Raw genomic sequence first — 25,232 nt, 5'->3', positions numbered from 1 at the left:
ATACTCCAGTGTCTGGGAGAAGAACCAAAGTCAGCATGCCTGCAGCTCAAGGGAAGCCACTTTGGACACTGTTTCCATAGGGTTATGGACATCACAATAGAGTGGTTTCCCTGAGCCATGGACATTCAGACTAGCAGGAAATATTTTGAAAGAGCAGAGTTCAGAGTGAACACACTGTCTTTCAATTCTTGATCCAGTAATGCCATTGTATTTCCTGGACTTTCCCTTCTTGCAAAAGATAGAGATTGGGTAATCAGGTACAGCCATTTGGCATTTGGTATGGCCACCAGCTGAACTTGCTCTGGGAGGTGACCCAGCCTATGCCATGGAGTAGGAGTTTGCACAGATGCTCATTGCATCGTTTCTATAACAGAAGTCAAAGCAAAGCTCTGGACACAGACAGCCAGAACTTCTCTAGCAACATCCAGCTGGAGGTGCAGCCTTAAACCTCCTGTCTGAGCCACAATGGAGGCACGATTGTGAGTCAAGAGTGGCCAGAGGCTATGAACAATGAACAAAGAAACAAAGCCCTTCAGAATTCTTCATATTTAATGATGCTCTACTACACTGTCCAGACTCATGTTCATGTTACAACTAGGTCTTTGCATTGGATTTTACCATCTCTAAAGTTGAAGACATAAAATGGAAAATGGTGTTTTTCTTTGCTGACACTGTACATCAATCACTTGAATTAAAACATGGACACATTGATTAACACCTTGGCAAACTCAACCCTTATGTTTTGCAACATCCTTAATCCATGCAACCTTCAGTTTTCCAGTCGCAGCTTCTTTGCAATATCCTCCTAACTCCAAGGTGATCTGTTTGCTTTATGCAGAGGCTTATGGTGTTAGTCGAGAGAAGCAGCTCAGTTCTTCCCCCAAGATCCTTAGTACCAATGATATTGGTGGTACTAAGACTTCTAAAGACTGTGGGTCCTAGAGATATCTTAAATATAAAGTGAGCCAGTAAGAAAAAAGATAAGATGGTGCAAATATATGTTTAGTTTTCCATTATAGACTTTTTCTCATCCATGGTTTTTCTACTCAATGTAATGGAGGTATAGGTACATTTTAAGCAAATGTGCTTTACACATCTGCAAAAAAAGAGTAACCATAAGAATATAGATTTTCTGACTGAGCTATAATTGGGCCATGACTTTAAATCAACAGTTATTCAACTCTAATCAAGACCCTTAATTTTGACCTCAGTTTTCAAATATACACGTTGGTATTCAATGGACTATTATTTAGAACACAGCTTTAACCCAAACTCATGGATTCTAATATGCCTTTCCTTTCTATGCCTTGAAAGATTTAACTAGCAAAATTAAATGTGCTACTTGGAATGGTCAGATGGCAGAAAATGTATTTTCCAAAACACTCTTGTAGTACCCATAGCTACCTTCTACTGTCCTCCAAATCCCTTGTTTAATTTTGAACCCAGACATCTTTATAGTATCTGAAGCAAACTCAAGAACTCATGACTTGATAGGATACTAAAATATAGGAGTGGGAAGTAAACTGTCAGAGGCCAATGTTCCAAACAGGCTTGTCTTATATACAACCTGCAGCTCTGGAGCAGGAGACTCTCCCCAGCAACCAGGTCTACTGTCTCAATTCAATTCATAATCCAGAACTGTTCTCATGCAGTCAAGAAGCTCTATAGTGTAGTGGTTGTTGGGCAATCCTGACACAAGTTGCTCAACCTACCCAAACTTTGCTTTGTCACCTTTAAACTAGAGGTGATGACAAAAGTATCTCATAGCATAGCTGTAGGGATTATGTTAAGTAATCCATGTTTAGACACATGACTAAGAGTGTTTCAAGATGTGACTAAAATAGACTAAATGCTTTTGCATTTCAGCTATTGTAAGTCTTAAATGTTTATTATTATTGCAGTGCAATTGAGTTGCTGCTATTATTGATAATATTCAGATGCTCTCATATACTTGTATTAACCCCATCTGAATTAACCTGATAATTGATAACTTAATTATTTGATAATTTCTTATGGTATCTTCTTGGAAGGTAACATAACAAATGGAAGATACCATGGAAATGAGAGAAATAATTTATAAAACAACATTAAATACTATTCATTTTAATTTGAGATGTAAATTCCACGTAAGATAATATTAGTTTCAGGTTCAAGAACCTGAAATTAGGTTTGCAGCTGTTTAAACATGGTAACATTGGTATAGACTAGATAAGACCCAGAGGTTAGTGATTTATAAGATAAATTAATGTAGAGGGCCAAAATCAAAACTCTATACAATGGATTTTCAACTACGTATTATAGTTAAGTTATTTTGGCTCTCCAGGCCTACCTTGGTCTGGCCATAATACCCTCACCCCATCTCTCTCAAATTTTATTTTTAAAATTTATTTTAGAGATGGGGTCTCACTTTGTTGCCAAGACTGGAGTGCAGTGGTGCAAACATAGCTGATTGCAGCTTCAAACTCCTGGGATCAAGCTACCCCTCCTATTTTTCCTGCTATGTACTATTCCAATCTCTAACCTGAGGTTGCAAAAACCTCTTTCTGCAAAGTTTACTATTTTGTCACAAATGCATATTTACTAGAAACTCTAAAAGAAAGTGGAGAGAGAAGAAAAACACATGCAATATCTACATTTCCTTCATTCTTGTTGCACTGTTATCACTGGGTTTTCTGAAACCCTGGTTTACTTTGAGCTTTCCATATGTGTGTAACTGAGGCATACATTTAAAACTAAGAAGGGGATGATGGAAGACAAAAATGCCATTTTCAAAGATACAGATTCACTTGCAAAGACAAAGCAGTTAACATTAATGCTACTGAAAGCATGCTATATTCTGACTACAGCACATACGTGGTACATCAAATTAGCGGGCAAATGAGTCACACAAAGAATCATTGAGGGATTCAGTGGAAAATAACTCCAGTACTGCCACCCATACCAGATAGTCGAGGAGAGGCAATGAAGCAGTTCTCATCTTTATGTCCCTAGTGGCTATAACTTGCCTTGTCTTTAATCATACTTCAGTTCTTGATATTGGCTTTACATATAAGTTCCATTCCTCTACTCTTTAAATAAAGTACCAAATACCAAGTAAAGAAGTCTAATAAACATGTATGTGGGGCTCATGTTCAGGGGCATGAATAGGTCAACTATCACACTCCAGGAGGCTGCCCAAGGGCACAGAAGTCTAACCCTAAAATAGAGATAGCAATGAAGAACCAATGAGGCTTGCTGCACTGAACTAGTGTTTAGACAACAATCACCCTGAAAGTCATTCTTCTCCCTCCCAAAACAGAGGCAAGTCCTGCTACTCCACCTGTTCTTGCTTTAAGAGCATGAAGCGAAACCAATGCCAAATACCAGGCAACCATCACTGAAACACTGTTGTATCACTACCAGTTATTTTGGTTACTGTACCCTTGGAGTCTAATTTGAAGTCAGGTGGCATGCACTGGAAAATATGACCTTGCCTTGTGACCTCCATCTCCAGTCCTAACCAGATCGGTTCAGTGACAAAGAAGAGTACTCCTTTGATTTAAGAAATGCTTCAAGTGGGACTCTGATGCAATTGCAAGCAGAGGGACTGAGGAATTTCATTAGAATAAGGACCCTCCTCCAGGAAATGACTATTCTGTGAATGGTCATCTTGGCATACGGCATGCAGTGGACCAAAGCACATGGCATACTATCCAGAACATGGTACGGAATGACAAGTCTAGGGACCAAACCAAGCAGAGGCCATCTGTAGAGCCACAAGTAGCTAAGGGATTTATTGGCTTTGGGTGAGACATGGTGGAAGGAAATATGCTACACATTACATAGAGTATGGTGGGTGGTTTTATGCAAGTCCATCTGAATGTGGATGTATATTCTATGGTGTGGATCCAAGCAGTAACACCACTTGTGGATGTTATAATTCAATGTACACTGTTCTGTGCAAGATTCCCTTTCCATCTCCCAAATCAAGTGGACTGCAGCCCTTCTTGGCCAATGATATCTCAGCAAGACCCACTCCTGCCTACAAGAGCTGTGTTTTGTACAAATGCATGCCCATGCTGGGACACCCTCTTGGGAAGTTCAGCAAGGATAAAGTTACAAAGAAATAGTAACACAGAAACATCTACTCTATCTGTAAGTATGGTAATTCTCTCTGTTTCTAAATAAACTGTAATGTCATTTCATGTCTCTCCTTTTCCTATGCTTAATTGCAAGGCAGCACTATGCAAAGCCAAAATGTCAAGTTGTATAAACAAAACAAAACAGTTTTTCTCAAAGTCAGTGCTCAAAGTTTCAAAGATTGTCAAAAAAGTTTGTTTTATCTAGGTTTTTTTCTTCCTAAGGTATGGTATATTTACTTGCTACAAATTGGATGCACAAATGCATTTATAGATGGTTGTTACTGATGAAATTTGGCAGACCAGAAATAGCTATTGTTGGCTCAGGTATTTGATAGGCAATTCCACCTCCAAGTGATTAAAGTTAAAAGACTTATAATGCTGTAATTTTGTCATTTTTGTTTTGTTCTTGCTATTGTCTTACTTTAGAATGAAAAAATATTATGACAACAGTGTTCTTTCACTAACAATTTTCTACAAACTGGAAGCATGAATAGGTGTAAAAGTTAGATTCTGCCATGACTGACTAAATGGAGATCATGTAGGTGAGCATTACTGACTATTTGTTTAAAAATTTAAGTAATTAAGGAGCTAAATTAGTCAGGGTACACCCACTGTGAGTGACCTTAAATGAAATTTTGTGTTAAGTATGGCAAGCACCAAGAAAATCCCAGAAACAGCAGAGGTTTGTTCTATTTTAATTTTTTGCTTCAATGGTATCTGGAATACCCAAAGAACAAGATCCATTTTGCATTGAGAAAGAGTCATGTATAAAAGTATATGCTATTTTATAACCTTCTCTTTTCTTCTACTTCTTGAGAGCAAATAAAATGACTTACAGAATCCTGTTGTAAAGAAACCTTCCTTTCCAAGTGCTTACCTCCCCAAATTAACAAAAGAGTATTTTTGTTAATTTGGGGAGGTAAGCACTCCAAAAGAGTGCTTAATACAAAAGAGTATTAAGCTACTGTTGCCCCCAAACCATACGCTCTGCATGCCATGTTGAGAGATGCAGTCCAAGTGGGTAAGCCCAGAAATTACCCTAAGATAGACAGACAGTTAGCTCCCAGCAGACTCTGAGCAATCCTGAATTCCTACTCCATGAGGCTTGTCTGAGAAGTGACTCCAGATTGCAGGCAGAGAGGCGTGCTCACGTGATGTCAGAAGATAAAGCTATGAAAATATTTCATGTACTCCATTTTTCTTATTGTTAGATACCAAATCAACGAAAGGCCCCAAGACTCAAACATATGAAATTGTGCCCTAGGAAAGCTGTGGCCATTTGCTTCCCTTTTCTACCAAAAAAAAAAGCATAAGAAAATATACTTGGAGGAGAGATGGCAAGTCAAGATGTACAGAGTAGAGAATCAACAGAAGCTGTGATGCAACAAAAGCTCTGTGTGCATGTTTCCTAATGATCGCAAACATTTGTCCAGTGCTTAATACACCACAAGCACTCTGCAAAACATCCCTAGCAAGAAAGGCAATGAAATGATCCCATTTTACAGATAAGGAAGTGGAAGCTGGGCAAGAGAGGTCACCTGCCCACATTTACCAGCTAGAGGGGTTGGTCAGCAGAGGATAGAATCCCATACAATCTGGTCACAAAGTCTGTGTCCTTTCATGGCACCACTCTGCCATCAATATGCTAAAGCCAGAGTGGTATGAAATCATTGTCCCAGTATACACTGCATGGGGTGGAACCATATATGCCTGGCTCTGAATATTGCCTCTGCCGCTTGCTGATTTTGTGAGCTTACTAGGACTAGGTACTATCTTCCTATGCACCTTGGTTTATACATATGTAAAATGGGATAATACAGTTTCATTCTCAGAGGCCTGTCATGAGAACTACTATAAATGTATAAAACCTGGCAGACGGTAAGTGTAGAGAGTAATGAACAAGTATGTTTATTAGTAGTATTAATATTATTAGTGAAGGAGCAGGTGGTGGTGACAGTGTGATGACAGGACACAGTCTATGTAACAGTGAACACCAGAAGAGCAAGAAGAGATGGCAACACAGCACTGAACCCCTAATTTAATGCTGCCAGTACCCTTAAGCGCCTTTTGGCTTTTGAAAATGGTCCCATGATACCAAAGAAAGGGCTCGGATCAAGAATTATCTACTTTTGATTAAATACGCATTCACTCATAGGATAGAAATGTCTTCTCTTCAAATGATCTCATGAATTGCATTTCTCTTCCCTCTTTTCTAAATGCAGAAATATATGCAGCTTGAGCACTGGTTTCAGAAGATTCCAGAAACAAGGAAAACACAGACCAGTTTCTGCCTCCTTCTTTTCCCTAACTCCCTTCGCAAAAGTGACATAACTACTCTAGAAGAAACTATATTCTGCCTGTAATCCCAGCACTTTGGGAGGCTGAGGTGGCCGATCGCCTAAGCTCAGGAGTTCAAGACCAGCCTGGACAATATAGTGAAACCCTGTCTCTACAAAATAAATAAATACATACATACATACAAACAAAAATTAGCTGGGTGTGATGGCACATGCTTGCAGTCCCTGCTACTTGGGGGGCTGAGGCAGGAAGATTGCTTGAGCCCAAGACGTTGAGGCTGCAGTGAGCTGAGATCATGCCACTGTACTCCAGCCTAGGTGACAAAACGAGACCTCATCTCTTAAACAACAACAAGAACAACAACATATTCCTGGATTCATGACCTCATGACCATCACAGAAATCTGAGTGGGGGACATGGCTGTGCAGCTGGACACATAATATCCCACAGGTGAGGACCCATAGGTGAGGGCAGGATACACAGTAGCACCAGCCAGCTGCTCCCTCCTCACTGCTTGAGGAAGACTTCTGGGAGAAAGGCAGGAGGCTCCCTCTGGAGACAATTGGGAAAAGCCCCTCCCTCACTTGATTTAAAGGTTTTGCGTTCCTCCTCTAAGTGGGAATGGTAGTACCATAGGAAAATAGCTCTTGGAGGGTACAGCCGCGAAACCATCCCTCCTTCCCTTGTGTGCACACTATTTTTCCAGCCCTAACCTTGCCCCTCCCTGCTCACATGCTCCCAGGGCTGCAGATCACTGTTGATGCCCCATGGAACCAAGAGAAGGCCAATCACCTGATGACCTTCACCTCCTCCTAAGACCCTACCCAAAAATGATGGCTATGGAAACCAATCCAAAAGTGAGGCTGTCAGAAGCCATCAGCAGCTGCAAGAAACCATAGGTTGCTCTTGACAGCTCTAGCAGTTGAAGTTCTCCTTGTGGTCCTAACTCATTTGGCAGGTAGCTGCCACGACCACCATGAGGACATCATCTACATGCAGGAGGAACTTGGCTTCACTCCCAATCTCCTGCAGTGACAGTGTAGTTTTGAACTAATTACTGCTTCCCACTCAAGGGTGGATCTAGCTCAATGAATCAGCTGATGCTGGGTCTCATGGGAAGAGACTACTGGGCTACAGCCACCTGGCTTCCAGTGATTTCATTATGGTGACCCTCTGCATAGCCCTTGCAGAAAAGATCCTAACTGGATTCCCACCACCTGAAGACAAAGTATAGCGCTGGGCCACCAACACTTGTCCCACCCAAGTTCTAAGAGGCCTCACACCAGCCAAGAGTACTGATCAATCAAGACCCAAATCTACAACAATAGGCAAAGAACAACACATGGTCCATCACATCACACACACACACACACACACACACACACACACACACACACACACACAATTTCCTCCATAGATGAAATATATAAATGTAAAGCATGAAGCCATATACATATTGGGAGAAAATAAAAGGGAAAAGGTGTACACATATAGGTTGAGTATTCCACATCTGAAAATCTGAAATCTGAGATTCTCCTAAGTCCTAAACTTTTTGAGTGTCAACATGATGCTTACACAAAGGAAACTGGAGCATTTTGGGTTTCAGAATTTTGGATTAGGGATGCTGAGCTGTTGAGTATAATATAAATATCCCCAAATATGAAAACATTCCAAATCTGAAACACTTCTGGACCTAAGTATTTTGGATGAATATTTGAGTATTTTGGATACTCAACCTGTAATTTGTAGGGGAGTAAGAACAGCTTTGTTTTTTACTTCCAATTATTAGCCCCAGACATCATGAAGGAAAGGTCAGGTTTAACCACAGAAATTTATTGCAAAAGACTCTTTAAATAAAATAAGAAAAAAGGTAGGAAAAATATTTGCAACATACAGTAAGTAAAATATTAATGTTTTTATTATATGGATAATGCAAACAAATCAGTAAAAAAAGATCTACAATCCAATATAAAAGTGACCAAAGAATGTGAACCAAGAATGAAGAAATACAATCCTATACATACATACAGATAGATAGATAGATAGATAGATAGATAGATAGATAGATAGATATACAGTCTCAACCCCACACAAGAAAGAGAAAAATTGTGAACTAGCATTTTTCACCTGATAGATGTAAAAGAGACTGACAATATCTAGGGTTGCTAAGAGTATGAAAAAATTAAAATTCTCATTGATCATCAATGGGTGTCCTGCTATCATGGTGAAAAAAAGAGTAGACCTATTTTAGGCAATACCGAATGAAATTAAATTTTTTATGCTCTTTGATCCAGCTGAATTTGATCTTAACTGAATTTTTATTTCAAAATTATTTTTACCAGTTCACACATCTTTACAGAATATTCACTTATATCACTACTTGAAATACAAAAAAAAAGAAGGTAGAAACTCAGATATCCCTCACAGATGAATGATTAAACAAATTGTAGTCTAAGAAAGGTAAATGAAAATTGAAATGCTAAAATGGAAAAATACGCAAATAGATAGTGGGGTGAAAAAACAAAACTGCAAAATAGCATATAGATTTTGTGTAAAATATTCCTAATAGCCATATCTTAATATTACTATATCATACTGGCAACACAAAACATAAATCTACCCAGCAAAATGTTAACGAAGCTACCTATTTAGGGGTGAGATTTCATGGGACATTCCCTTTCTGTATTGTGTCTGTATTCCTCGGTTTTGCATAGTGGATTACTTTGGTAATCAGAAAAACATTTATACGAAGTGGAGAAAACACTTTAAAAAACACACAGAAGATGGAGGCAACAATCTAAAAAAAATGTTTTTCTGTTGCAAAGTGGTATGTGACATGCTACTTCACACTCACCCCAGAACTCTGCTCTTCAACTACATTAAATCACAGACATTAACTCTCAGTGACCTCATCCTAAGCCCCTGAATGAAGAGAAAGCTGTCCAGACAACGTAGGAAGGCACAAGAAAAGCATAAATTCTTGGGCAGTCAGTAAGCATGTCACAGCTACTGTCTCCTCCAACCCAAGCCTCCTCACTCACAAAGACTTCCCAAATGCACAATTCTGAAAGTGACAATCAATAGAAATTCTTGACATATGTGATTTTATTTCAATTTACCAAAAATCCATTTTCTTCCTGCAGTAATGAAAGGAGTAAGAACCCTAGGTAAAATTACATTTCAATAAAAATGGCCTATCCTATTTGAGAAAGCCTTGTATTTTAAAAAGTTTGCACAAAACACTCACAAACAGCAAAGCAGCACATCTCCTGAAGTGTACTATATACCTTTGCAGTCAAGCATGTAACTGGCGATTTTTAAACTGTCTCTTTATTAAATACGTTTGGCAATCGCAGAAAGAGAATCACACATAAGTGGGTTTGTATTAGTCATTCCTTTGTAACGTAGGGGTTGTCATCACCTCCTAGATGTTTTCCTGAACTTTCAAAAACTCATTATGCATGTTGCATTCAGGTAAACAGTGGTCTGTAATAGAAATGATTTCATTTCTCTCCTGTCTAAATCTGCTTGAATAAAAAATTGGTTCATTAGGCAGCAGAGGCTTAATACCAGCTCCTGTCAAAAGTCCCTGAGAAGATACTGTCTATCTGCAATTTTCTGATTATCATAGCAATCTCAGCAATAAGGGTGTGCAATGACACGATCAGAGGTCATATTTCATCTGATCCAGAACTCAGCTATTACTGCAAGCATATACCAAGAGTTGATATTCTGAATAAACCAATGTATTTCCTTTTTTTTATGTGCAGTTTCCACTTTGGAGAACTAACATCACATTAGCATTATTAAAATAAGTAGATTTCAAAACTAATTTTTAAAAAGTGTTATTTAGGATGCAGTGGAAGATAAATTTAATGTAAAATACCACGTGTAAACGCACACACACACACACGCACTCACACAGAGAGAGAGAGAGAGAGAGAGAGAGAGAGAGAAACTAAAAGCCTTTTGAAAGACAATTCCTAAAGGGGATTTCCAATGAAAAAAACACCAGTGTGAAAATAAAGCCCAATTTGTTGCTTCACTTGAGTTTTAATTATTGTGTCATAGATGCCTTGGGATTCAGAAATGAAAGGTGTTGGCTGAATATTTAAAATATGCCTTGTAAGCTGAAACAACAGTGATACGGTATCAGTGGCAGACTCATGGGACATTCAGCAGCCATAGATTTCATCAGGTCCTCCTACAAGTGTTGGGGATTAAGGAAAGACTCTGACTCCACTGGATAAATGGCAACAGATTTTTTTGTAGTTTAATTATTCTATTTTAAATACAAGAAAAATGTCTGACCTATTTGGGAATTGTACATGTAATTTTTAAAAAGAGCTGCTGTCTTTCAGTTATCATTTTAGCAAATATTTTCTTTTTTAGAAATCATAATGCCCAGTGCTAGAACATGTATAGTGAACTGGCACAGTAAATTAGTACAACCAATGACTTTTTCTGATAGCCATCTTTTTATCATTTGTTTTGTACAAGCTCCTCCTATTATCTCAGGAGTTTTCTTTTTATTTTATGTTGATGATGCACATGCTTTTTAAGTCTTTTGTCATTGGTCTTTTTGTTCAGTTTATGTTATATATTTACCTGACATCAGGAAATTTTAGATTTCATGAAATAAAATTCAGCAGTCTTTTTCTTTGAGTTAGTTATTCCTTGGCTTTGATGCTTGGAAGACTTTTCTCCACTAACCGTATATCAGATAAATATATCTCAATATATTTTCTGGAATTCTTCAGTAGTTCCATTTTCCAAGCACAATGTGCATGGGGAATTTATCTGAATAGATGAGGAACAGCAGGATAGCATAGTATGTAAAACAGAACCAGATTAAAATCCTACTCATCATATGCCATCTCCATGACTTTGGGCAAGTTACTTTAATCTTCTATATTTCTTGTAAAACTGACTTCTTTATTGTGAGCATCACAGCATCCCCCTACTTCCTCCTCTTCATCTTCATTATTTTCATCATTATTAGTATCTTCACCAGCATCATCACCATCATCATCATTGCCACCATCATCAGCATCACCATCATCATATCCATCATATCATCACCATCATCACCATCATCATCATCACCATCATCAGCATCACCACCAACACCATCATCAATACCACACCATTATTATATCATTTAAGCACATGCAAAACACCACAATGCCAGACACTAGTGAGTTAAATACAATCGCTCCCTTAAAAGTTTAATCATACTACCACAATTATTGTATTAGCCATTCTTAGCCATCTGCCTTGAAAGGTCACCTTTACATTTACATTTTACATGAGATTCTTTTTCTGGGCTTCCTGTTCTATTCCATTGTGCTGTCTAGTCTGGAGCCAGTGCCATATGACTCTATGGCTCTATTTATTTATTTTTATTTGAACTCCATGAAGCCCATGTTTAAAACAAAATGAAAATTAAAAACACATTTAAGAATTCATACCACATTCAACCATTGCTGCGGAAGCAGATGAGAGAGACCAGGGGATACATTTGCTTTTCTTAAGAGTTTTAAGAAAAATGCATCCATGTTCTAGTTCTTATTGCTCCAAGTGCATCCCCCTGCACTTCGCATCCTACCAGATGTGTGCCATAGCTATGAAGAGATAACCAGTTGTACAGTCTCAGCAGTTAGCTCTTAATATTGCCTTAATGTCATTGAGCTAACAGATGGGGCTGCACTGAACAAACAGGGAAGCCAGCTTGCTTAGTGTGCATGGGCCACCTCCCTGACTCCCTGAAACCTGTTAAAAACCTGAAATTTTGGCGGGTAACCAACCACTGAAATAATTTTCAAGCCTCAATTTTGCATGTTTGATAATATTGGAAGCTCAGTTAATGAATGAGTGGTTTATTAATGGCTCTACATTCCTCCTTACAAAGTAAACCATCATGCATCCCCTCTCTCTGCCTGGCTAAAAACCTCCACCATGAAAGTGAATAAAGCTAATGAGCCCTATGAATCACAGGACAGCTGTACATGGCATCTTTGCTGGTGCACTGTCACATGACAGCGCCAGCTGAAAACACCGGCTTCCCTATTCCATGACCTCCCCAACATGAGGAAATTGCCTTCCATTCATCATCATCCAGCAGGCATGTCATGCACCTGGGAATACCTGGAATGATCCAACCTCTGGAATATAAACACTTCCATTCTGTCCCAGCCTTCCAACATATTTTCTACAATCTTGTTTGAATCTCTAGTCCATCACCTCACAAGCCACCAGCTCTCTTCCTTCCTCATCCCCCATGACCATCTGCCACTTCAGTCCTTCTGCTGCTCATCACTCAAATTCCACTGCCCAATTGCCTTTTGTGACACTCCCTGCTAGCAAAATTTCAATCACCAATAAGTTTGGCGATCCTATTTCCTGGCCCTGCATTGAACTGAAAATCCCCATACCTATGTGTCAACACCCAATTCGTGGTCTCCGAACAGAGCTGAGCTTAGACAAAGCCTGATAAATCATTCATCAACACAAATTCTTCCATTCCTCTTGAAAGAAATATCCAACCTCATTGACCTCAGCTCCTCAAATATCACTCTCTTTAATAAACTATAATTCTAAAATTTACAGGAGCTACATTCACTTGACTCTTTTCAGCTCTTCTTGATGCCTCTGAAGTACTCATTGGTATTAATCCTTCTCCCTTGAAATGCTCTTTCCTCCTGAATTCCCTGACCACACTTCTCTGAGTCTGTCTTCATAGCTTCTGACTGTTCTTTTGGTTTTCTTTTGGGGGTTCTTCCTGCTGTGATCTTCCTTTGGATGCTGGAGTAGACCTTCCATGCCCACTGTGCACCAGAAGTGAGCACATCATTGTCACTTTTTAAAGAAGGTTGCATTGATCAAAAATAAGAATGTTTAAGAAATTCAAGATAGAAAAGTGATGCATTGAATCCCAACAGAAATATACAGCCTTAAGATACAGGCCAGATTCTGTATAGAACAAAGAATGTCAAACAGAACATGGGCTTTTGCTTTTTTGGGTCTTATAGTTTTTGAGAAATAGAGACATGAAAGCTAATTTCTAAACTCTTATACTGGATTAGATGGAGACAAATTATGGGTCACAAGTTGCTTAGAAGTATGCTGCAAATTTGAAGGGCTCAGACCAATACCTTTGGTTCCCATTGCCAGAGTTTTCTAGTATTTCTTGAGGTTCTTGACACATCCTGAGCTCTTATGAATGAGGCCCTCCGATTTATTCTCCATCCCTCAAGAAGAGTTGGGTGCATGGCCCTTGCCACTACATTGACTTGTACACTACTGACTAAATGTCAAGTATGGTAAACATGAATTCATTCTGTAACATCCCCCCAACTCATCTGATGAACTCACCACTTATTTTTCCTCCAGGTTGATTCTCTGTGCCCAGAGGCTTTGGAAACAATGTCCAGAACCTCCCACAGGGCAGGCAGAGGGGAAAGAGACAAATCAAACTGAGGGTTGCCCTGTCAGGTTCAGTCAACAGGGGATGCCAAGCTGCCAATCCTGAGTAATTGAACAACAAACGCATGAAGACTTCTGGAACTCTATCTAAAGACGAAGACTCGCCATTCTTGTTGGAAAAAGAGAGTCTCATAAAATCAGCTGATTTCAAATCTTAGCAATGGAAAGGCAATTTTTCCATTATTTTTTCCCTTTGCAATAGAATCTCACTCTGTTGCCCAGGCTGGAACTCAGTGGCACAATCTTGGCTCACAGCAACCTCTGCCTCCTATGTTCAAGTGACTATCTCACCTCAGTCTCCCAAGTAGCTGGGATTACAAGCGTGTGACAACACGCCCGGCTAAGTTTTGTACTTTTATTAGATGGGAGGTTTCGCCATGTTGGCCAGGCTAGTCTTGAACTGCTGACCTCAGGTGATTCGCCTGGGATTACAGGTGTGAGCCACCACACCCTGTCAGGAAGGTTTGATTGGAAACCAGAGATTTGTTTTAGCATTCACCTCCTTGTTCTCCACTTGCATTTTTCTTTGTAATAGTACAGAACTTGCTAGTCTAATCCTGAGCAAGGGCTGATTTATGATTCCTTCACGTGGTTCTATTAATAGCATGGGGCTCTGAGTGAATGCTGATTGCATGCAAATTCCACTGCACAGATGAGCTGTGATCACGATAATGGTGTAAGCTGTAGATAAGAAACCCCTGGTGAGAACTACATCCATCCTTCCACCTGATCCCCAACCATGAACAGGTCTATGAAAAATGTCAGTGTATTTCCAAAGGAAGAGAAACATCCAGAATGACACACCTCCAAAATGCTTGTTGCATACTGGAAAACAATAAGATTTTACACGTTTGTTCCTCCGTGATGATTGGGTTGCTTCAGAATTAACTGGGATTGAAAATCAGACTTTGCAATAGCACCATGATTGCTCAAGGAATTCTACCGTGGGTGTGTCCTGCTGCAATAATGTGGCTGCTGTACCCAACATCCACAGCACGCCTGCCCTTCCTGCTTCCAAACTGCTCAAGCACTTTATCTGTACCTTCCTCAGGACATTCCTCACTTTCTGCCCTGAGTTGGCATAGGATCTCCTGGAAGAATCTTAAATTTCTTCGTAGCCTGTATGCTAAACATTGTCCCCTAAACCTATAGCCTTATCATCATTGCACTCCACTCCCACCCTGTACTGCCAAAAAACATTTAGACACGCAGTTAGCATCCAGTCAACATGACTAATGAATGAACTAGATCTTTCCTAAAGATATGTTGTTGATTGTATGCTGACATGGTGCACACTTTCCCATGACATAGAAAGAAGAGAAATAAAGTAGTGTAGATTTTAGGTTCCAGTTGGGACACCTGCATTTGAACACATGCTTGTCCATTATGAATTCTGTAACTTGAGGTGGGAATACTTAACCCCCAAGCCTCACTTGTCTTACCTGTGGAATGGGAATGATGAGAAACTCACCTGCTTCACATAGACCACTGGCAGCATAAAATGAAGTAGCATGTTGGGACTCAGAAACTGATATCCCCAAAGGTTGCATTTTGATATGGTAAATGGAAGAAGCCTCAAGTTTCTCTAACCTCCCCCTCATCCCACACACAGTTCCTCCCATAGAAGGTGAAGTTATTTTATCTGCTGAAGATCCAGATACCCTAAGGAGAACTTTTTTGGTTCCCCTCACTGTAATTTCATTGTCTATTGCAGAAAAGAAGACCAAGATATGACTACCCCTGAGGAGACTCTTTTCCAAGTAATGATGACTATCTCCAATGATCATTTAAATTACAAGTTAATCTCTTTTCCTGTATCTAATAATTCTCCCTAGCAATCAATTATTTCCCCTCAACAGAATTCCTCTTCTCCCTGACCTGCATAGCCTGTTTTACCAGGATCCAAGAACCCATTCTTTTTTTTTTTTTTTGGCTGGAGTGCAGTGGTGCAATCTCAGCTCACTTGCAACCTCCACCTTTCGGGTTCAAGCGATTCTCCTGCCTCAGTCTCCCAGGTAGGTGGGATTACAGCGTGCACCACCATGCCCTGCTAATTTTTTTATTTTTAGTAGAGACAGGGTTTTACCATGCTCCTGACCTCAGGTGATCTGCCTGCCTTGGCTTCCCAAAGTGCTGGGATTACAGACGTGAGTCACTATGCCTGGTCTAAGCCTCCATCCTTTCTGTAATCTCAGGATGGTGTATAAGCTTCTGGACCCCACTAAGAGGTTGGGTCTTCATTATGAAGGCTTTTGTGTATATACATTCAATAAATTAGTATGCCTTTTGTCCTATGGATCAATCTGCTTCATGCCAGTGATTTCCTGATAACCTTTACGGGGCCAAAGCCTACGGCTCCCACAAATACATGTGCTATCAGGGCCTGGTATGGGGGCCAGCTCTCAATGTTAGTCACTCTGATGATTAAAATCATGTGACCACCCATTGAATTCACACAGCAGTAACATAGCTCCTGGATTTCAACCACCCTCAAATAGGGTTGTACTGAGAAGCTCCTTCTATAGCTCTCACAACATCTGTATGGAGTCAGTTTTTCTCTAGTTACTGTAACAATATGAGACACAGTACTCATTCAGCTAAGAATAAGGCAGTAAGCCACAATGCAGTAGAATTGGTATACAGTTACATAATAAAGGTTCTTAGTCATTGAATATGCCTTTCCAGGCTTAGAGAAACCTCCAGTGGAGAAAGTGATGATCCATAGAATTACATGGCCCTCAAACACGTGGAGAGAACATGCCCTGAGTGACCAAGATGCACCCTAGCTAGTTAACCACTTCCATTTCAGTTTTCCTTTGTGCAGGGAGTGGTTCTCCTTAAGCAAATATCCCTCTTTTATTTTGTTACATAGTTATTCAGAATGCAACAGTCTCCTCCTGTGCAATAAGGGAAAGCCCTTCTTGGAAAGAAGAAATATTTTTAGAACATTCATATGTATCAGATTTAAAAAACAAAAACTTCCTTAAAAATTCATGGAATGCTTAGGGGAAGGGTTTTATCTTTTGGCCAAAAAACAAAAGAAAACAAAAAGAACACAATCATCTATAAATCAAGGGCTAAGACAGGTCTTGAAGACTGAAAATACTCTCCAAATACTCTAGAGAGAACTAGTAGTGAGACAACACTGAAGTTATACTTTCTAATGAGTCACAGTAGGTACCTATGCCATAATAATTACATAAAATTTAATCAATAGGTGTGACGAGATCAGCATGAGGTTGCTTGCTAGCCAACAGAAGTCTTAGTGTTGCATAAGCAGCCTGACACATTAAAATAGAACACTCATTAAAGAGATAAATATTCTACTGATTTATAATACTTAGATGTGAAAAATGCAAATTGATTTATTTGCAACATTTTAAAAAGAAAAAATAAAAGAGACAAGCTTATATTGGTATATGTACGAGCCCTAAGCATAATGCATTCTTCTTACAATCTTGTTAGAGAGAATGTTCTGGTTTTGTTTTTCCTAGTGAGTATTACAAATCGTACTCACTCTCATTACTTTACAGAATCACAGACTATTAGAGAAAAAAGAACCTCAGAACTTGCCTAATTTGAATACTCCTATCAAGATGATAGAGGAGAGGCCTGAAGATGTAAAACCTCTCTCAAGTTCACAGACATAATTAAAGAGACATCTAGAAGCTGGAAGAGTCCAGTCTTCTTGTTTCTTAAGAAGGTGCTCTTTCCATGATTTAAAACAAAACAGAATAAAATTTGTTCTAACAATCACCATAGGTGACCACCATTGCCATCAATCTGTTGTTTTAAACAAATGAACAAACACAACTCAGTAGGAATGTTCATGGATTTCCAAAATATGTGGATCGAAAGGATAGAAACTACTGAGTTAGTAGGGAAGAATGAGAGAGAACAAAAGTAAAAGGAAACAAATATATGAAATGCTGGAATATGGATAAAATGATTTTTTGTGTCCGTCTGATTCTGTCCAGATGGGTCCAGCAGTGTAATTAAATGTAAGAGGCAATGTTGCTAGAAAAGACTGGAAGTTGTGAGAGGTTCGGAGTGGACTGGAATGCTGATTTTCCATTCCTTTGCATAACTCACACACTAAGGCCTTCCCTACGTTAGTCAGCAAGAGGTTGCATGTTAGCCAACCCCCTAGCTCTTGTACAGCTAAGAGATCCCAGGTGTAATCCCTTATCCTGGGATCTCTGAGCTGTGCAAGAGAAAATAAAAGTATAGGGATGAATGATGTCATGTAGATATGGAAAATATGCTTTTTAACTTAAAGAAATCTTTATTAAGGAAGTCTACCCAATGTCAGTGAAAAAAATGCCACATTTCTCAGAAATAGGGTTATTTGCTAAGGAAGGGAGAGAAGAAGTTTGGAGAACAAGGAAAGAATTGCAGTCCTCCATGGATGAATCTGGAAAACATCATCCTCAGCAAACTGACACAAGAACAGAAAATGAAACACCGCATATTCTCACTCATAGGTGGGTGATGAAAAATGAGAACACATGGACACAGAAAGGGGAGTACTAAACACTGGGGTCTATTGGGGGGAAAAGGGGAGGGCCAGTGGGAGGGGGAGGTGGGGAGGGATAGCCTGGGGAGAAATGCCAAATGTGGGTGAAGAGGAGAAGAAAAGCAAAGCACACTGCCATGTGTGTACCTACGCAACTGTCTTGCATGCTCTGCTCATGTACCCCAAAACCTATAATCCAATAAAAAATTAAAAAAAAATAAAATAAAATAAAAAAATAAAAAAAAGAATTGCAGTCCTCAGATGCAGCAAGAAGAACATGAGAACCTCGTCAGTGTTGCCCTGAGAGCCTCATAAATAAGGCTGTAGTCAGCTGCAGGTGTTCTGGATCCAAAATCCATCACACATCTAACTGCTAATGACAAGGCATTGTTCCTATTTCATTGTTGATAGAATAAGGGATAATAAGGACTAAAGTTTTGTCTCTTTTCCTCCACTAATCTCTTCCATCTGCAGCCCACAGACTAGACTTCCCCTGAAATGTATCCACCGGCAACTGCAGACATGCACAAGAGGGTAAAGATATATATACTTTTTAAGAGACAAGGTCTCACTCTGTCACCCAGGCTGGAGTGCAGTGTTGTAATCATAGTTCAGTGCAGCCTCAACCTCCTGGGCTCAAACCATCTTCCCACTTCAGCCTCCCAATTAGCTGGGACCACAGGCATGCACCACCACACCCAGTTAATATTTTTTGTTGTTTGTAGAGACAGGGTCTCCCTGTGTTGCCCAGGCTGGTAAAGGTGTTTTTTGTATTCTCTTTATCTTTCAAGATCAATGCATTTTTTGTTACCTTCAAAAAACCCCATACATTTGCTGTCTCTAAAGGCATCAGTAACATAGATGGAAATAGGAAAGAAGACACAAGGAGGCAAAGACTTAGTGGCTTTCTAAGCACTCACTGAGGAGAAACATACCCACACTCCAGTCCATTTCCTCAACAGCGTCCCCATAGACTCCGTGTTTACTTTTGCTGGCAAACTCCTTGCTGGAGAACAGTGCCGTGTGCACATGGAGGTAGGACAAGACAAGCAGGAATGGAGCCTCAGTGTTCCTGCAAAAAAAAAAAAAAAAAAAGGGAAAAGAAAGACCATGGACAATGTAAGTATGTCTGCTACCCTTCTGATTAGGATCCACCTATTATTACAGCAGGCTATTTGAAAATTTACAAAATACTACAAATTAATTGCCTAATATGATACCTTCTTTCAGAGAAAGGTAAGTTTCCATTGTGTCTCTATGAAGTCACTTATTGTTACCCTCTGTGGATCAGGAAGTGAAGAATTACGTTATTGAGACATCCCCAAAGACCCAACTCAGGAAGAGATTTAATAGAAAATTGCCTGCATTTGTCTTTGTTGCTGTTTAATTCTGTTCTTCCTTCTCTACCTGGTGATTAATATGAATTCAAGCATCTTGAAAACATTATTTTCTTTCAGAAAAAAATTTATACACTAATACACACACAGAGCATTAGAAAAGACTATCTTTTAAAATTTTTAATTCATATATGCAAGTAATTATACAAATATATATACAAATATTGTATATACATATGTATCATTTGATATATACAAATTGATATATACAAATATTTCCTGTATATACTTGTTGGGGACAAGGCAATAATATATGTAATATGTGTATATCTTGAGGAATGATTAAAGCTAATTAAAATATTCATTTTCTCATATAGTTGTCATTTCTTTGAAGTGAGAACATCTACTCTCTCAGTAATTTTGAAATATATAATACATTGTAATTTACTATAGTCACCATGCAATGCAATACATTCCCAAACTATTCCTCCTGTCTAACTAAAATTTTTTATCCTTTGACCAATATCTCCCCATTCCCCATCCACTCCCCTAACCCCAGTCCCTGGTAACCGCCATTCTACTCTCTGCTTCTAGGAGTTCGAATTTCTTCTTAGATTCCACATAGAAGTGAGATCTTGCAGCATTTTGTCTTTCTGTGTCTGGCTTGTAGCACTTAGCAGAATGTCCTCCAAGTTCATCCATGTTGTTACAAATGACAGCATTACCTTCTTCTTAAAGGTAAACAGTATTCCATTGTGTACTGTCAGTTGTCATCTCCTTTCATCAACACTGTTTAAACTCCGACTCAACTTTGTATTCGACCCTCTTCTATAAAACAAAAAGTCTCCCAGAATAAACACTCAATGGTCAATACTGAAATTTTCAAAGTTAAATAGAACATTCTTTCAATTGGCATAAACCTATCAAGAGAGAGGAATTATATTGCAAATGTATTCCTCAATTCAGAGGGCACCTAAATGTCCTTCATTTGAATTGATTAGAATGCACAGATGCCACAAGTCACTGTAAATGTGGGGCCCTTGCTACAATGGGCTGTGAGCGATGCTACTGTGCAAAGGTCTGAGGTTTCACAACTGAGTCTGCTGATAGGGATCAGTAAGTCCCATGGCTGCTTCTTCACATCAGGTTGACCTCTGAGAAATGCATTTAGCGCTGTGTCTCAGTTTCACATCGTAGGCTCAAGCTTTACCTCTTATCTGGGAAATAATTAGCAATTCCTTTCTTGCTAAAAGAATCCTGGGTGAGTGGCCTTTTGGAAGGCTATTAGGGCACAGGACAAGTGTCCACTTTTCCCAGGGGTGGAGGAAGCTTTGAGAGATTCGTGTAAGAAGCTGAAATGCTTAGAGGGGACACACCTAATGACAGCCCCTGCCTCACTGCCCACTCCCCAATGTCTTCTTCTTACCCTGATTCAAGCTCTTCCTTTAACTACTTCTGTGAACTTGGGTGGGTTCTTTAAATATCTATACTTCAGATTTATCATCAAAACATGAACAGTCAGCCTGGTGTGGTAGCTCAAGCCTGTAATCCCAGCACTTTGGGAGGCCGAGGTGGGTGGATCACGAGGTCAAGAGATCAAGACCATCCCGGTCAACATGGTGAAATCCCGTCTCTAATAAAAATACAAAAAATTAGCTGGGCACGGTGGCGCGTGCCTGTAATCCCAGCTACTCAGGAGGCTGAGGCAGGAGAATTGCCTGAACCCAGGAGGCGGAGGTTGTGGTGAGCCGAGATCGCGCCATTGCACTCCAGCCTGGGTAACAAGAGCGAAACTCTGTCTCAAAAAAAAAAAACCAAACAAACAAAAATCATGAACAGTCCTGCTAAAGCCTCACATTGATGCCAATACTCTTACACAGCCCAGCTTCTACCCCAATATGGTAACCAGTCCCAAACACAGCTTGCACATTCACAGCTCAATGCTCTGCCCATGATCATCTCTCGACCTAAAACTTACTTCCTTCACTCCCTGGCAAGCAGTCATTATTCAAAGCCATCTCCAATGCCACCTTTTCTGAGAACCTGTTCCCCTTTTCTAGGCAGCCCCATCAGGGCTGAGCACCATGGGGCATTTCATTTCCACTGAATCTCCAGGCCATGCCTGGCCTCTGGGGTTCAAGTGATTTTCCTGTCTCAGTCTCCGGAGTAGTTGGCATTACAGGTACACACCACCACACCCAGCTAATTTTTGTAATTTTTTAGTAAAGATAGGGTTTTGCCATGTTGGCCAGGCTGGTCTTGATCTCCTGACCTCAGGTGATCCTTCCACCTTGGCCTCCCAAAGTGCTCGGATTACAGGTATGAGACACTGCATCCAGCCTGGAGATTCAATTGCATTAGCAAATGCTAATAAAGCATGTGTTCCACAACACAGGAGACTTTTATGTGCTTTTTTCTTCTGCTAGACCATCAGGCTGGACACGTCATTCATGTCACGGTGGTCCTGACACCTGCAATGTGATTGGCAGGTAGCATAAATTCAGCAAATCTCTGTTACTGGATGAAAGATTGCATCTGCTTTCTCGGCATTGGCAGCCCCGCCCAGCAGTCAAGTGAATGGCAGGGCCTTGTGAATGCAATGTGAATTGCACTGTGAATGGTTTGTGTTGCATATGGTTTAGACTTCTCCCTAAGTCTCTTGTTACTTGGAAGGGACGTGGTTTATGTAACAGTTGCTCTAGAGCAGGGATTCCTCTGCAGAACTTCTCTCCTAACTCTCTTCTTACTTTGAAGGGCTCATCTCCTATGGTCCACATCTTTACCAGCCAGTAAAAGTTCAGAAGACAATATATATATATATATGTAACTAATTTTTCTTCTATGTGTTTCTGGCTTCCTTAACTTCTCATGATAAGCAAAACATTCCAAATTTCGGATTGGGTGTCACAAACATTAATTTTGCCTGGAAACAATAAACGGATGTATGCTTTTCTAAATGCATTTGTATTTTGCTAATGTTAATATACCTTGGGCTCCTCCCTACCCTATGGTTTCTTCTGGGTGAACTGCTCACTTCTATGGCTGTAACACTTCCCTTTTAAGATCAATCCTTACTAATCCTTATTAACCCCTACTCCTTTGAAAGAGAAAATTAGCACAAAACAGCACACTTTGGGTAAGAGCTAAGCCAGGCATCTCCAGTTCTCTGAAAACAGGCAGATCAAATCTAACAACTTATTGGTAATCATTAGTACCATGTTTTATTAATGCAGTACTTGGTAGCAAACTATTTCCCCCTCCCCAACTTTTTTTAAAGAATATAAAACAAGGAAATGTGGTTAATATCTCACTGCCAAGAAAGTAAAAGAAACAAAAACAAAAAAGTCCTTATAGTAGAATGATTTATAATCCTTTGGATATGGAAACCATCATTTTCAGCAAATTGACACAAGAACAGAAAATCAAACACCATATGTTCTCACTCATAGGCGGGTGTTGAACAATGAGAACACATGGACACAGGGAGGGGAGCATCACACACTGGGGTCTTTTGGGGGGAAATGGGGGGGGACAGACGGGGTGGGGAGTTGGGGAGAGATGGCATGGGGAGAAATGCCAGATATAGGTGAAGGGGAGGAAGGTAGAAAATCACACTGCCACATGTGTACCTATGCAACAATCTTGCATGTCCTTCACATATACCCCAAAACCTAAAATGCAATTAAAAAAAAAAGTCCTGAGTGGCTTGTCCCGCCTCTCACAGGAACTAGAATAAGAAGGCATGCAATGAGAGCCCACTAGACCTGTTCTATAACATTCACTGTTACATCTCAGAAAGAAAAGAGGACAGACTGCTGCTCAGATGGAAGTACTGGAACTGTCATCCTAGCTGATGACTTACATATGAGCATCTCTACCAAGCCATGTGTTCGGCTCCTTCTAAGAGAAGATGCCCTTGAGGAACCTGGAGGAGCTGAGACAGAGTCACAGTATGTTAGAGAACTTGGCCACACAGGGAAGACTGTGAAGCTTCCATCCTGCTTATTATGGGGAAACTTATTCACACCTGGACAAATTGCACCTCCTTCCCCAGAAGCAGATTGTGTTCCCCCAAACCAACTTAGATTCCTTAAAACGAACATGAAATCACAGCCTTTGTGTTCCTAAATAGAGAGTTACATTATGTATGAGAACAATTTCACTGCAATTTCACTCTCATCTGTTCTCCCATTTATTTTTAGATTTAAAGTTAAGGAAAATAGATAAGAAAGCTTAAAAAGTCAATCTCCCAAGCATCGTACATGGTCATACAGGATGTGACTGACAGAATTTGCTGAGAATGAAGAGTTATTGCGTGGATTAAAATGCCCAGCACTGGGCTCCAGTCCAGTTTTGACTTGAATTCTCCAATTTTGGATGGTAGTTCTCTTGTTCAAAAGTTAACAAATAAAAAAGAAGGAGACATCCATCAGCATTATTGGCAGGATCACAAAATTGAGGCATATTAAAATGTGAGGCGGAAATAAAGAAATAAATGATAAAGATGACACAATGGGCAAATGAGAGAGCCTGAAATAAAAACCGGTTCATGAGGACTGAAAGAACAGCTGAGTTCAGGGTTCAATTAAAGCTATGGAATGTGATCTTTCTCTTTGAATTCAAGGGAATCCTCCTTAAAAGGGCAGAAGGGAATTAATGTGTTTATTATCAAAATGCACATATTTATGGAACATGTTATCTATCATCTCTCTATAAAGCAGTGTTTTCCCAGCCTATAGGGGCAATATCAGAGATATCAGCATCTTTATGTATACTCTGTGCATTGAGTAGAGTTGATTACGTTTGACATATAAAAACAAACCCAGAAAACAGAGAAAAGTGTATTTGGCTTGCAAAAACACTGTTCCAACATTTACCATTCAGGAACAGAAGTGAAATCAATGGTGCATGGGAATGTTGGTTAGACAGACATAAATCATCTGCTTTCTTGCACACACCTGGGGTGTAACTGACAGCCTGTGCCCAGGTGAAGGAATTCTTGCTTTGTAATATCCTTTGAGAGACCAAGAAAGGCCATTTGCTTCACACTCAGGCTCAGGAAGGAGATCTGGGTATCCCTTCCTCTCTACGACCTTGAAAGCTGAATGACACATCAGCAAGTTGGAAGGAGAAAGATTTCTCAGTAACAGCTTAACTCCTTTTTTATTAGCTGGAGTACATCAGTAAACAACTCTTTTGAAAATTTATTGCCACTGCTTTGCACACTGTGCAAAAAGATAGAACTTTCAGCTGCTACATGCCTGCACTCCATTTGTTAAAAATACAGAAGGCAGCCCTGAACCTTTCCAGCAACATGTAATCATTCCAATCTCAGAATCAAAAGATTTACATTTTATAGAGGCTAAAAATCCAGGCAAGAAGATGTCTAAGGATTTTTTTTCTGTCTGCCATAAAGTATATTTTTGGTGGTCTTCAGAATAATAAATCTTCATCTGAGTGTCTGACCTTTATTAT

The 25,232-nt window shown here is 39.7% G+C and overlaps 1 protein-coding gene across 4 annotated transcripts in view; it reads right to left on the bottom strand.

Annotated features, from left to right (window-relative positions):
• Window positions 1-25,232, bottom strand: part of STS (steroid sulfatase) — a 247,148-nt gene that overhangs the window by 104,624 nt on the left and 117,292 nt on the right. For all 4 annotated transcript variants that reach the window (XM_035289539.3, XM_054251450.2, XM_078362824.1 and 1 more), the window contains one exon: window positions 19,356-19,492. In XM_035289539.3, coding sequence (XP_035145430.3) covers window positions 19,356-19,492 — 137 coding nt within the window. The remainder of the gene's footprint in view (window positions 1-19,355; window positions 19,493-25,232) is intronic.

Source organism: Callithrix jacchus, chromosome X, assembly GCF_049354715.1.
Source record: "Callithrix jacchus isolate 240 chromosome X, calJac240_pri, whole genome shotgun sequence".
NCBI lineage: Eukaryota > Metazoa > Chordata > Mammalia > Primates > Cebidae > Callithrix > Callithrix jacchus.
This window is presented reverse-complemented; position numbering and strand designations above follow the sequence as displayed.